General features: G+C 35.8%; 1 protein-coding gene across 6 annotated transcripts in view; it reads right to left on the bottom strand.

Moving 5' to 3' along the window:
• COG6 (component of oligomeric golgi complex 6) overlaps positions 1 to 14,782 on the bottom strand; it is a 103,535-nt gene that overhangs the window by 58,881 nt on the left and 29,872 nt on the right. For all 6 annotated transcript variants that reach the window (XM_055245241.2, XM_055245237.2, XM_063618849.1 and 3 more), the window contains exons 8-11: positions 13,839 to 13,932; positions 7,796 to 7,924; positions 7,628 to 7,719; positions 5,606 to 5,670 (exon numbers count right to left, since the gene is read on the bottom strand). In XM_055245241.2, the coding sequence (XP_055101216.2) occupies positions 5,606 to 5,670; positions 7,628 to 7,719; positions 7,796 to 7,924; positions 13,839 to 13,932 (380 nt within the window). The remainder of the gene's footprint in view (positions 1 to 5,605; positions 5,671 to 7,627; positions 7,720 to 7,795; positions 7,925 to 13,838; positions 13,933 to 14,782) is intronic.

The raw sequence follows: 14,782 nt of genomic DNA, 5'->3' as shown, positions 1-14,782 counted from the left end.
AACAAAAGACAAGAGAAACAAAAAGTAAAAAGTAAAAAAAGGTCAAAGAGACTTAAAGAATTGGTGGTAGCAGCAACTGGCTGGAAATTATCACTGTGATGACAGTGGAGGGAAAAATCATTAGCAGAGCTGGAAAGCAGCAACGGGAATAATGGCTCAGATATAAAGTATGTTGGAACAGACCCTGGCACATCATAAGCACTCAACAAATCCTAACTGCATTACGAGAAGCAGCATCGACCATAAAGGCAGATATTAAAAGTAGCAAAATAAGCTTCAGGCACCCTGACAGCAGAGAAGGTAGGGAAGAGCTAAAAGACAGAACAGTGGCTCTCCTCTCCAAGGCCAGAGAGAGAGCTAGAGCACAAGTGAGATCAAGAGAAAGAGAGTGGGTTTGTGTTCATAAAGAGGACACGGATAGAAGGGAGGACTAAAAAAGATGATGACGAACCTACTTTACCTTAATATCACAGACAGCTGCTCAGAGTAGACATCTGTTCCTATGTATACCTCAATCTGAGGGCCCAATGACTATATTGTATACAATATTCAGCTTTATTTTCCATGTCATTGATCTTTTACACATACCTGCTTTCATAGAACCCACCATAATCTAAGGTCTGTAGCGTACACTCCACTAAAGTTTTTATTAAAAGAGAAAATTCAAATGATAGCTGGCAATCTCTCAGCAATCTAAAACATTCACAGAAAAGAAGGATTTTACACCCATGGGCTTGAAAAAAAAATTAATATATTAGTTCTGATCTATCTAGCTACAGTTTTGGAATAAAGATATGTACAAAGTAACAGGGTTGATGCTGATGAGCCACGGTAACCCCTACACAACATACGCAATCTTAAACTTAGAGCACCGATTCTTTAAACTGGCAATAGGTTTACAGATCTTATCTTAATGCACACAGTTACAAATATTTAATCTACTACCTATAATGTTTCACTTTACTAAGACAAAGAAAAGATTAAACAAGGTAGAATAAATCAAATATATAGTTTCTCAAGGATTATCTCCCATTACCACTATAACCTTTTCTTTATGTTTCTAAAAATCAAAATCTCTTATTCTAAAAAAAATTCATTTCTACAAAGAAGAATGATGGACAGAAAAGTAGCCATAACATCCAATATTATATGTCATTAGAAAAAGTTTAGTTGCTTACCAATTAGGAAGAAGAAATTTTGTATGAGTGGGATTACAAAAGCAGATTGATCACTAGAAAAATTTAGAATTATAATTGCAAAAGAAAATATTAAAGTCGAAATTTTTTTCCTCAACTAACAACTATCTCACTATCTCATACAGATAGTGAGATAACAACTATTTCACTATCTCATACAGATAGTGAGATAACAACTATTTCACTATCTCATACAGAAGAAAAATTCTTAAAATAGTGTAACACTATCAGTATATAAGGAAGGGAAGGTATGAGAGTTGCTGGATTATATATCACTATCAAGCTAATTTGATATGTACCTATTGTGAACACCTGCTAAATATTCTCCAGATGCAATACATATTATCATCATATGGAAAGATTTGAAGTTTCTGCCATTTCAGAAAAGGAATTTTTCTTCATTTTACAACAAAAAGATACTTGTCTGCTTACTAGTGTCTTCTTTACTTTTGGCATCTTACATTTAAATTTGCCAGCAGATCACAATAATGTCCTACAATTGTCATAAAGATCTTTCTGGGTATGTACATCAAAGGAAGATGAAGTGAGAATTTCTAAGTACATTTTAAAACAAAGGCAGACTTCAGTATATAATGTATTTATACAAGTGGCTGGTATTAGTTTAAACATTTTTAATATAATAATTCTTACTCAAACCAGGACAGGAAACTGAAAAGTCCACTATAACCCTTAGATTCTAAAATTATAATACTTACAAAATTACTTTTTAAAAAGAAAAGGAAAAGCATACACCTACTATGCACCCATGAAAATTATAAATTAAAAACTTTTTTAAAAAAGAAAGAAAAGTCAGGTAGCGTGATGCCTCCAGCTTTGTTCTTTTGGCTTAGGATTGACTTGGCGATGCGGGCTCTTTTTTGGTTCCATATGAACTTTAAAGTAGTTTTCTCCAATTCTGTGAAGAAAGTCATTGGTAGCTTGATGGGGATGGCATTGAATCTATAAATTACCTTGGGCAGTATGGCCATTTTCATGATATTGATTCTTCCAACCCATGAGCACGGAATGTTCTTCCATTTGTTTGTATCCTCTTTTATTTCATTGAGCAGTGGTTTGTAGTTCTCCTTGAAGAGGTCCTTCACATCCCTTGTAAGTTGGATTCCTAGGTATTTTATTCTCTTTGAAGCAATTGTGAATGGGAGTTCACTCATGATTTGGCTCTCTGTTTGTCTGTTATTGGTGTACAAGAATGCTTGTGATTTTTGTACATTGATTTTGTATCCTGAGACTTTGCTGAAGTTGCTAATCAGCTTAAGGAGATTTTGGGCTGAGACAATGGGGTTTTCTAGATATACAATCATGTCATCTGCAAACAGGGACAATTTGACCTCCTCTTTTCCTAATTGAATACCCTTTATTTCCTTCTCCTGCCTGATTGCTCTGGCCAGAACTTCCAGCACTATGTTGAATAGGAGCGGTGAGAGAGGGCATCCCTGTCTTGTGCCAGTTTTCAGAGGGAATGCTTCCAGTTTTTGCCCACTCAGTATGATATTGGCTGTGGGTTTGTCGTAGATAGCTCTTATTATTTTGAGATACGTCCCATCAATACCTAATTTATTGAGAGTTTTTAGCATGAAGGGTTGTTGAATTTTGTCAAAGGCCTTTTCTGCATCTATTGAGATAATCATGTGGTTTTTGTCTTTGGTTCTGTTTATATGCTGGATTACATTTATTGATTTGCGTATGTTGAACCAGCCTTGCATCCCAGGGATGAAGCCCACTTGATCATGGTGGATAAGCTTTTTGATGTGCTGCTGGATTCGGTTTGCCAGTATTTTATTGAGGATTTTTGCATCAATGTTCATCAAGGATATTGGTCTGAAATTCTCTTTTTTGGTTATGTCTCTGCCAGGCTTTGGTATCAGGACGATGCTGGCTTCGTAAAATGTGTTAGGGAGGATGCCCTCTTTTTCTATCGATTGGAATAGTTTCAGAAGGAATGGTACCAGTTCCTCCTTGTACCTCTGGTAGAATTCAGCTGTGAATCCATCAGGTCCTGGACTCTTTTTGGTTGGTAAGCTATTGATTATTGCCACAATTTCAGAACCTGTTATTGGTCTATTCAGAGATTCAACTTCTTCCTGGTTTAGTCTTGGGAGGGTGTATTTGTCGAGGAATTTATCCATTTCTTCTAGATTTTCTAGTTTATTTGCATAGAGGTGTTTGTAGTATTCTCTGATGGTAGATTGTATTTCTGTGGGATCGGTGGTGATATCCCCTTTTTCGTTTTTTATTGCATCTATTTGATTCTTCCATCAAAAAGTGGGCAGAGGACATGAACAGACACTTCTCAAAAGAAGACATTTATGCAGCCAAAAAACACATGAAGAAATGCTCATCATCACTGGCCATCAGAGAAATGCAAATCAAAACCACAGTGAGATACCATCTCACACCAGTTAGAATGGCCATCATTAAAAAATCAGGAAACAACAGGTGCTGGAGAGGATGTGGAGAAATAGGAACACTTTTACACTGTTGGTGGGACTGTAAACTAGTTCAACCATCGTGGAAGTCAGTGTGGCGATTCCTCAGGGATCTAGAACTAGAAATACCATTTGACCCAGCCATCCCATTACTGGGTATATACCCAAAGGACTATAAATCATGCTGCTATAAAGACACATGCACATGTATGTTTATTGCAGCACTATTCACAATAGCAAAGAGTTGGAACCAACCCAAATGTCCAACAATGATAGACTGGATTAAGAAAATGTGGCACATATACACCATGGAATACTATGCAGCCATAAAAAATGATGAGTTCGTGTGCTTTGTAGGGACATGGATGAAACTGGAAAACATCATTCTCAGTAAACTATGGCAAGGACAAAAAACCAAACACCGCATGTTCTCACTCATAGGTGGGAATTGAACAATGAGAACTCATGGACACAGGAAGGGGAACATCACACTCCGGGGACTGTTGTGGGGTGGGGGAAGGGAGGAGGGACAGCATTAGGAGATACACCTAATGGTAAATGACGAGTTAATGGGTGCAGGAAATCAACATGGCACATGGATACATATGTAACAAACCTGCACATTGTGCACATGTACCCTAAAACCCTAAAGTATAATAAAAAAAAAAAAAAAAAAGAAAGAAAGAAAAGTTGTAAAAAGAAACAATTACATAAGCAAGGAAGGGGGGAAGGTAAGGCAGATAAAGTAAAATTTACTTATCAAAGTGACCAGGAGTTTAATTTAACTATATGAAGTTATAAAAAGGTATAAAAGCATAGCAAAATAAATTTCATTTTATTCCTCCTCTTCTTCTATCTTTCCAGTAACTGCCAGTATACAAAATAAACAACATTTATATAAGTTATATATGTCTACATCAAACTATGACAAGTAAATATTTCATTTGGGAGAAATAAGTAAAATAATTTCAAGATACTCTGCCATTTATTTACTGAATATACAGTTAGGTCCTATGAGATCAAGTTAGAGTAACAGTTAAATTTGTCAATATAATCAGTTGTCACAAAGTGTGTCATCTGAGATTTCCTTGCCTGAAACATACACCAAAAAAAAAAAAAAAAACCTTAGAAATAAAATAAAATTAATTTTAAAGTTCATTTCTTGAAAAATTAATTATTAAACTTCTGGATTTCAATTTCTATGTACGAAATTGAAGTCAATCAAGGAAGTTGGTTTACAAGGAAAAGTAAACCAACAATTGCCAAGTATTCTCTAAATATTAATAAAGGAAAATAAAGGTATTTACCATCTGCTAAATACTTAGTGTCATAAACTATGTACTTCATCTACACAGTCATCCTCACAACAACCCTGGATGATAGGTGTTTTAATATACAGGTTCCACGGGAGCATAATTCAGGTGCAGAAGAGTTAAGCGGATGGAATAAGTAAACACAATTAAGTGGCAATATGGGAATTCTGACTCAAATTTGATTCCAAATTCTGTTCCTTGTACTATAAACAGTATTGATGATAATACCAATACATATTATTTTATCCTTGGATTAATCATTACTTATTGCTATGACAAGCAAAAACTCTTCTATGCCTGAAGCAATCAAGTAAACAAAATATTCTTAGTAAATCTCTCTGTTAAGAGTTTATAGATTCGCTGTTTAAATTTAATAGATTTTTTTCTCAATTGAATAAGAAAAATTACTACAGGAAATATAATCTGTAAAAAATAGGTCAATATATGCAAACTACAAATATTTCCAATTTTCTTTCTCAGGAAACTGGCAATTATTATTTTAAAATGTTTCTTACTAGTCTACATTAGTGTGCTAATTTGAAAAAATTATAGATTGTATTTGAGCTGGTATCAGTTTCTTAAGTTCCTACAAATAAGGTAATAATTTAACCAGGTACCATATAGCATATGTAAAAACAAAATATTTTACCTTTAGAGGCCTGCACACACCTTCAGTGATATGCCCAACAACTTCTTGAATATTTTCTTCAACACCTAAAATTAATTACTACATAATTAATATTTGTTTCCATATTATATCTTGCTTCATATAAGTTCAAAAAACTAACAAATAATATATAATACATATAATTAATGGCACTAATGACTTTTAAAATAACCATAACAATATTTTAGTAAGTTTGATATCTCTTGGGACATTACTGTGTTAACTAACATATTATTAATTGTGATAATACCTAATGTGTGTCTAGAAAGCCTTGTTAATTCATTTGTCTTTGAGTTAATAAAATGAATATTTCTTTGTGAAAAAGATTAAAGTTATAAGATGGAAGAAAAAAAGAGTGTGAAATGTATTAATTGAATGAAGTGATGCCAAGATGTATTAGCATTTGTTTTACAAACATCTTGTTCCAGGCAGTGCTGCGTAGCACATACACTGAGGGTATAAAGATGAAAAATATACCTTGAAATCTTATAGAAAAACTGGTATTTTTGAAACACCAACTATTTATCAAGCTCTGTACTGGGTATTTGACATTTACTGCTTGTAACCACCTTCATTTTTACCGATGGAAAAACCGAGGCTCAGAAGATTGAAGTCATTCCTGTAGAATAACCTACTTCAACTAACTACAATCTATTTTCTTCCTTAATACTGCCTTATATATACTTTTCTAAAACATCTTTAAGGAAACATTTATTTAAACTGGGTAAGGAGAATAATAACAGAAAGAGAACCTAACGGTGCACACTTTGTGCCAATCTAACATATATGCTAAGTCTAATCTTGATACTGAAGAGTTAGAAGCTATGAGGTTAGTATTACCACCAATTTGTAACACTGACTCACCTTGCAGATAATGTGAACCACAGAGATGTGTGGCTGAGCTACGTAAAATAGTCAAGTGATACCAAGCCACAGTGTCTCTCTTAACTTCCTACCAAAAATAGAACATTTTAAAATCATACACTAAACCCTCAAACTCTAAAACAGGCCTCTTTAGGTAATCACAACTAAGAAGACTTGGAATTCTGTAAACAAGACATCAGCAACTCTCAACTACAGTTATTTTTCTTCCTTGACATCAAGACAAAAATTTTAAGTACATTTAGTACATATGGTGATGTAGTTTGGATGTTTGTCCCCTCTAAATTCAAGCTGAAATGTGATCCCCAATGTCGGAGGTGGGGCCTCTGGGAGATGTTTGGGTTATGGGAGTGCATGTCTCATGAATGGCTTGGTGCTGTCCTCACAATAGTCAGTGTTGCTTAAAAGTGTGTGGCACCTCCCCATCTCTCTGTCTTGCTCCCTCAATCACCATGTGACATGCTGGCTCTTCCCCTTTCGCCTTCCACCATGACTCTATGCTTCCTGAGGCCTTCACCAGAAGCAGATGTTGGCATCATGCTTCCTCTACTGCCTGCGGAACCGTGAGTCAAATTAAACCTCTTTATAGATTACCAATCTTCAGGTATTCCTTTATAGCAATGCAGAAACATACTAACAGATATGATAATTGTCTTAAAATTTTAGAACAGTGCCATGAGAATGAAAAAAGAGGCTGGGTAGCAGAAATGAAAGAATTAGTAGCTTAAAGACCTTAAACAAGTCACTCAGCCTGTTTACACACCGATAAAATTAAGATAATATCACCTTGTACCTTTGAAGTGTCATGCAGAGGATTTGAGAAAATGTATGCTAAATATTCCAGAAATTTCTTATAAGTGCCACAGAGGAGTCTAGGTTTGATATGAAAGGTCATTAGGATTCACTATAAAACTGAACAGTTGAGTGACAGGACAAAGGTGATGGAAGAGAAAGTCTATTAGCAGAATGAGGGAGAATCTAGAGAAGAGAAAGAGTAATCAGGATGCTTATTGTACCATCAAGGTGTTTATCTAAGTGAAGAAGATAGCAACAAGAATAGAAACAGAGATGCTTGTGTTATTTTCTATATTTAGGCATTAGCAATACAATTGGTGGACCCACCTTGTGTAGTTACATGCTTTAAGAGAGCTTCAAGGTGTTCCTTTTCAGAAGCAGTAGCTTGATGGAGCCAAGCCAACATATCTCCTACATACCTAATGAAAACTAAATGTTAATAAAGATTTCCTTTGAAAAAACATCAACTCCTCTTCTGCTGTCTGATTACTATACCTCAAAGGGTCATGAGAATGCATTTCAATTGGTCTAGGTGTACCTCCGGGGCCCCCTCTTGTGAGCGCATCAATAAATCCACGAACAACTGTACTTCTTCTGGCTGTTCCAAATTCATCTAAGGTATATCTAGAAGAAACAAGTTGTATAAAAAATGGTTGGGGTTGTTTCTAATGGCTATATCAGACTATTCATGCAATTTCTGAGACAAGCAAGTACTTAAAAAGCACTTAAAGCTCCTTTAGACATTTGGTCAAGCAACATTGCTTTCAAACAAGAAAAAAATATTTAAGAGATAACTTCAGCACATTGAAAATTCAATCAAAAAGTCAAAACTTTTACCCCTCCTAAGAATAATGCTGGGATTGGAACTAAAGCAGAGGCAGCAGTAATAAGGGATAAAGCAATGGACTTAGTAAAACTAGGAAAATCAAGCCAAGGTGGGAAGACTTAACTTTTTAGGTTTCAGTATATTCAGTATACTAGGTTTTGGTATATTTCAGTATATATATTTGCAGTCTAAAACATGATGCTCTACTGTTTTACATAAAGCCATAACAGTTCTCAAAAACCGATTATAATTAGAACTCTGCAATCCAAGTCTGGGTGTGGTGGTTTCACACCTGCAATCCTAGCACTTTGGGAGGCCGAGGAAGGTGGTCATTGGAGCCCAGGAGTTTGAGACCAGCCTGGGCAAAATATTGAGACCCTTTCTCATTATCAAAAAAAAAATAGCCAGGTATGGTGGTGCATGCCTATAGTTCCAGCTACTCGGGAGGCTGAGGTAGGGGGATCACTTGAGCCTATGAGGTTCAGGCTGCAGCTGGCAGTGACTGCTCCACTATACTCCAGGCTGAGCCACACAGCGAGACCCTGTCTCAGAAAAAACAAAAGAATTCTGCAATCCTAAAATTGAGATTTTTCTCTTCTACATTAAAAAAGTCTTCTTTACACATACTATCACAATTTATCACCAAAATTTGCTCCAAAAATTGCTATCCATTTTTAAAAGCTTATTTTGACTCCGATATTAGACATAATAGATGTTCCTTAAATTTACTGACCAATCACATATACAAGCAAATACCTTTTTAAAAAACATGTATTAAGAAGCCACCTATTATAATTGAAAACGCATGGAAAGGCTTTCTAAGGTGAAGGAACTGGTAGGGAAGGAAAGCTTTTAACTGGGGAATAGGACAATTTGGGATTCAAATCATAAAAATGGCCTGGAGATCTCTGGAGTGCCCATTTCTTTGACTCAACTCAGCCTTGTTTCCTATTATCGCCACCATTCCTGACATCCATCCCTCAACTGAAAGTTCTTTCCATTTTAAAAGTATAAAGAAAAAATATATTTTAGCAGTCTTGATGTCAGCAGATTCTAGACTAACTTTTAAATCTCTAAACAGTATTCTACCATACTAAATTTTAAGAATTATGTCAATAATCTACATATAAACAAAAATTACCAAAACTTCCCAAGATACCCAAAATAATTAATATCTTAGGCTACATAGCTTTCTTTCATATGTTGTTAATTGGATGAAAAATCCACATTTTGGTAAACATGTGAAAGATGGTTTATTTCCAAATCAAAGAGAAAGTCTGTAGAAGGGGCAAATAGCTATAAATATTTAGGAATATGAACCTTTGTTGAGGACTGTTTATTATTAACTAGACTATGGTTCTTTGTGGGTTTGTTTTCCGTTAAAAAGAAATGGTTTTGAGATTCCCTGTGGTGACATACTAGTACAGAAAAGGGAAAGTGCAATATCCAGCTAAGTTTTGCTAAATTGCATAATTGCCTTGCATTTACTTTCTATTTTTTAAACAAATTAGAACCAAAATGCTCATTGCTATTTTTTCCCTCATGCTCTTAAATTATTAATCCATTTAGTGTGAAGAATGCCTTCTTTTAAATGATCACCTGATTCTCTGAAATAATGAACTTATGACTGCTTATCACATAACAAAATTCACAAACGTTTAACTTTTTAAGTATATAAAGCTAATCCTCATTCCCAAGACCCTACTAACTATAGTAAAAATAAACAGCATAATTTGTTTTTAGGACTGTCCACTGGGACCACAGTGTAACAGAATCCAGTGAATCTACTGGTATTTTAAATAGGGGGTAAATTACCAAGCCTGGCAAACACTGGAATTTCATCTGTTCAATACTATATCAATAAACATTAATATTAATGTCAATCCTCCTACAGAACAAATATAATTTAAAGCAAAAACAGCATAAGCCACGTGAACCTTCAATATCTTTAGACATGAAACATCCTTCCCAGAGACAGAAGAAAAAGTCTTTGACCAAAATCAGACATTCTTCCAACAATAATCAAAATTCAAAATAGAGCTTTTTCAGAGTGAATGTTCAAATTATGTAAATACTCTCAAATACCTCTAGTTAAAATTAAAAGTCTCATTTTAAAAACCGTGTTTAGCTACAGTAAAAGAAATTCTGGTCAAAAAGCAAATTAAAAGAAGAAAAATTTTTATCAAAAAGCAAATTAAAAGATAATAGTATAGAAGTGCCTCTTTGAAATACAACAAATACATAAAGAAGGAAGAAAAGTCAGCATTGTATGTATTACTACATTTTAAAATGACTTATATTCTAAAGGCTTACCAAAGAAAAGAAATTATCAAATTTTTTCACTTCCATTTATAATTGTACATGATTTATTATTATTAAAAGTCAATAATGCGTTAGTATTCTAGTTATATACTACATAAGAAACACTGAGTATGGCAACTTTCCCCAGGGATTTCAATAATTGACATTTTTCTTGCATATAATACTTCCATTATTTGAGACACAATAATGGACAGTGAAGCTTTTATATGTTACTTATTAAGTTCATATAGTGCCATCTGGTGGTTAACATGATACATTATTAAGTTTTCCCTAAATGTAAGGAAACTACCACTTCGAAAATAATTACTTAATGAAAGGCCAATTTTCTCTTTTTTAGCATTCATCTTGTTCTAATCATCTGGTCTTAAAAACTTACTTTCCATCGTCTGGGAAGTGAGGAGCGCCTCTGCCCGGCCACCCATCGTCTGGGAAGTGAGGAGCGCCTCTGCCCGGCCGCCCCGTCTGGGAAGTGAGGAGCGCCTCTGCCCGGCCGCCCCGTCCGGGAAGAAGTGAGGAGCGCCTCTGCCCGGCCGCCCCGTCCGGGAAGAAGTGAGGAGCGCCTCTGCCCGGCCACCCCGTCTGGGAAGTGAGGAGCGCCTCTGCCCGGCCGCCCCGTCTGGGAAGTGAGGAGCGCCTCTGCCCGGCCACCCACCGTCTGGGAAGTGAGGAGCGCCTCTGCCCGGCCACCCATCCTCTGGGAAGTGAGGAGCGCCTCTGCCCGGCCACCCATCCTCTGGGAAGTGAGGAGCGCCTCTGCCCGGCCACCCATCGTCTGGGAAGTGAGGAGCGCCTCTGCCCGGCCGCCCCGTCTGGGAAGTGAGGAGCGCCTCTGCCCGGCCGCCCCGTCTGGGATGTGGGGAGCGCCTCTGCCCGACCGCCCCGTCTGGGAGGTCTACCATGGAGGCCAGAAGCAATGTGGGGGCTGGACGTGATGCCTCACACCTGTGGTCCCGGCACTCTGGGGGGCCGAGGCGGGTTGATCACTTCGGGCTAGGAGTTCGAGAGCAGTCTGGCTAACATGGCGAAACATATGAAAAATACAACTGACAAACCAACCAACCAACCCAGCGACAACAAAACAGGTCTACCCTGGAGTCATACTCTAATTTTTTCTATTTTCCTCCCTTTCTGATCCTTTATCCCACTTTCTTTTTCTTCCTCTTCCTTCTCCTTCTTCTTTGTCAAATAGAGGATTGAGTTATTATCACCGATCCATATAAAGTCCCTCTCTCATTTATTTTAATTCCCACCCCCCATTTCTATTCCCCGACTTCCCATGTGCAACCTTCCTAATGTGATTGATACGCATCTTTTTGTTTGTATGTATTTTTAGAAAATGTTTATTGTTTTTGTGTGCAAAAAAAAATTAATAATAAAAAAAGAAAAAGAAAAACTTACTTTCCCACTCAGCTTCTAAATGTCTCTTAAAATCTTCCAAATTGCCATTACTGCCCCCTGCTTCTTAGCATATGCCCTTCACAGATAAACCTTCTTTGCCTCTCTATTATAGTTCCATTCTTTATCTTTCAAGCTTTTTCCCAGATTGCCATGTAGCCCGCAAATACATCCCTCCTTAGTTGACAGCTTTCTAGTCATCTCCTCTCAAAATAAAAATAATATCTAAAATTTAGTGATGTACCAAGCATTACACTAAGTGCCTTAAGTGAACAATCTAACTTAATCTTCACATCAACCCTGTAAAATAGGCACTATTATTATCCTCATTTTACAGCTAAGGAAACTGAAGCTTACAAAGGTACAAGGACTTCTCAAAGAAATTTGACTCAAGAGCCCACCTTATAGCCATTTAATATTGCTCCTTTCCAAGTTTTGATAAAGAACTATATCAGTGAAACTTTATTTGCATGGCAGAAGTCAGCTGTTGTTTTCAGGTGCCCAAAACACACAAAGGCTTTTTTTTTTTAATAAAAGATTAACCTTGTGAATAAATATTAATCTGTAGACAATGCAACAGTTGTTAAAATCAAATACCAAATGTTTTAAGTGCTAAAAGACTCATAATCAATGCCAATATGTTAAAGTGAAAAAGTTGGGAAAGAAATTTTAAAGCAGGAATAAACTGCTAAGCTGCTGACCAATGGTCAACATTATCTTATGTATATGCACAACATTCAGAGCTATTATGATCCAGCTGTTGCTCCTAATTCAATAGCCAGTGCAAGCCTTTACAATTAATTTCCCAAAGGTGCATGATCTCTCAATGTATATCTTTGCATTACTGTTCCCTCAACCTGCAAACTATTCTTCCTTTACTTCTAGGAAAATGCCTATTTAGCCTTCAGAACTCACTTTATACCTAATTCCTTAGGAAACTTTCACTGATGCTCATCTCTTTCTCCTACACCAGAATACTTGAGCCACACAGCATCTGGCACATGACTTCTAGACTAGCAATTAGTGTATTCAATTAAAATGCATTTGTTTATCTCTGGTTCCAAAAAATAAAGCAGTTTGAGGGCAGTGCTTTACTGACATTGTGTTTCTAGAATTTAAAATGGTGCTTAACACATAGTACTCAGTAAGTAACACTGGGGTGTTATTATTTTACACAGCTGTTCAGCATTTGTGTTCTGTGACATTATGATAGGATAAGTAGTGTTCCAATCAGAAAGTAATGGGGAGGTCCTCTAAAAATAGTATAAGCAGCATCTGAAAGGGATGATTCAAAGCAGGATGCACTACCTTGGTAAGAGTCCCCTCGTTTCCTGTTTTCAGAATTATTAATATCTTCAACCCCTACATCTACCTAAAGCTTATGCTCATACTACTCCAGGCATTAAAGTATTTACTTTTTATTTTATAAAAATTAAGAGAATAAAATTAAAATATAAAATAATAAAAAATATATCAACAAATATAAAATGCATTAAATTCTTATCCAAAACATTACCACATAGCTCTTGTTTGGCATCAATTACAGGATCAAAGACCTAGGCCCTCTCCTCCTAAATCCTATTAACAGAACCTTGATATTAAATATTTTTTTTCATCTCTGCATACCATATTTCTCAGTCCTGATATGACTTCAGTCTCTGTAGGGAAGTATTCATACAGGAGTTTTAGTTACTTACAATTCTAAGGGAGTTAATGAGACAACAGGGGAAAAGTCACTGAACCTCTATATAAGTAAGAGGTAGTCTAGATACAGAGACACTTTGGTTTCTCTTTCTATATTGTATTCTGTAGTATGTAAAATTCAAATAAGCTGATACCTCATGAAACAAATTCAAGTTAAGGTGAACAATATTGTTGTAAATTATTATAAATTTTACTCAAACTATTATATACGCTTTTGATAATATTAAAACTTAAAGTAAATTATCAAAAGAAAAGTAGGCTTTCATTTTTAATTAAGAAAAAGTCACCAACTTATATAAGACAGGTCTGTCCTGCAGGGCTTCCATTGCCTGTGTCAATACTGGAGATACGTCACATGATTCTTGTGTCAATGTTCTGCATTCACCTGAAAAATAATTAACATTATAACTTTTGTTAAATTCAGCTTAGATGTTTATTATGTCTGTTGCATTCCAGGAGTCTAAATTCCATGGCGAACACCCCATAAAAAAAATTCTCAGAAAAACCTAGAGAATACACGAATCAAAAATGAATTTATGCTGTCAACCAAACTAAAAAGTTAAGCTTAAGTAGTTATATAACTTTAAATGACCACATATGCTATCAGGTATGCCCCAAAGCTGTATTTTGTTATTATAAAACACTAGAGTCCTGAAGAAACCAACCAGTGAACAAGTATTTCCTAATAACTGCCATATACATGACAGTATTAGGGAAGCAGGGAGGAGTACTAAAAAGATATGATCAGTTCCTTCGCTGGAAAGCAATCTTTAAACGGTTTGCTAAAATTGTTAATGTGGTTAACTAATATATAGTGATACAATTATAATTTCAAAAGAGTTTGAATTTTAAACTCTTAAAAATTTCTACACCAACTTTTATTATTCTAATTTTATCTATAAAATGCTCACAAGTGCCTAGAACATTCAAAGAATTTAGAACTTCTCAGAAATTCCCAACCTTTGGTACACAAGGACTTCACACTAGCAGTATACTTTCTAGCATGCACTGACTGAAAACAAAATATGCATAGAGAATTGAAGACATCTTAAAATGACTTCATAGTCTCCACAAGACCGAGCCCACGGTTGGGAACCACTATGTAAGATGTTGTGGGAGCACAAAGAAATTTGAGTCAATGTCCATGCCTTTGAGGAAGTAGAAAACTAGTGAGATAAGACATGCATGAAAAAAATACATTGAGATGCAATGAGAGAAAGGCAGACAATACTCCA

This window comes from Symphalangus syndactylus, chromosome 15 (genome assembly GCF_028878055.3).
Source record: "Symphalangus syndactylus isolate Jambi chromosome 15, NHGRI_mSymSyn1-v2.1_pri, whole genome shotgun sequence".
NCBI classification, from domain to species: Eukaryota; Metazoa; Chordata; class Mammalia; order Primates; family Hylobatidae; genus Symphalangus; species Symphalangus syndactylus.
The sequence above is the reverse complement of the archived record's forward strand: the minus strand, read 5'-3'. Positions and strand labels throughout refer to the sequence as shown.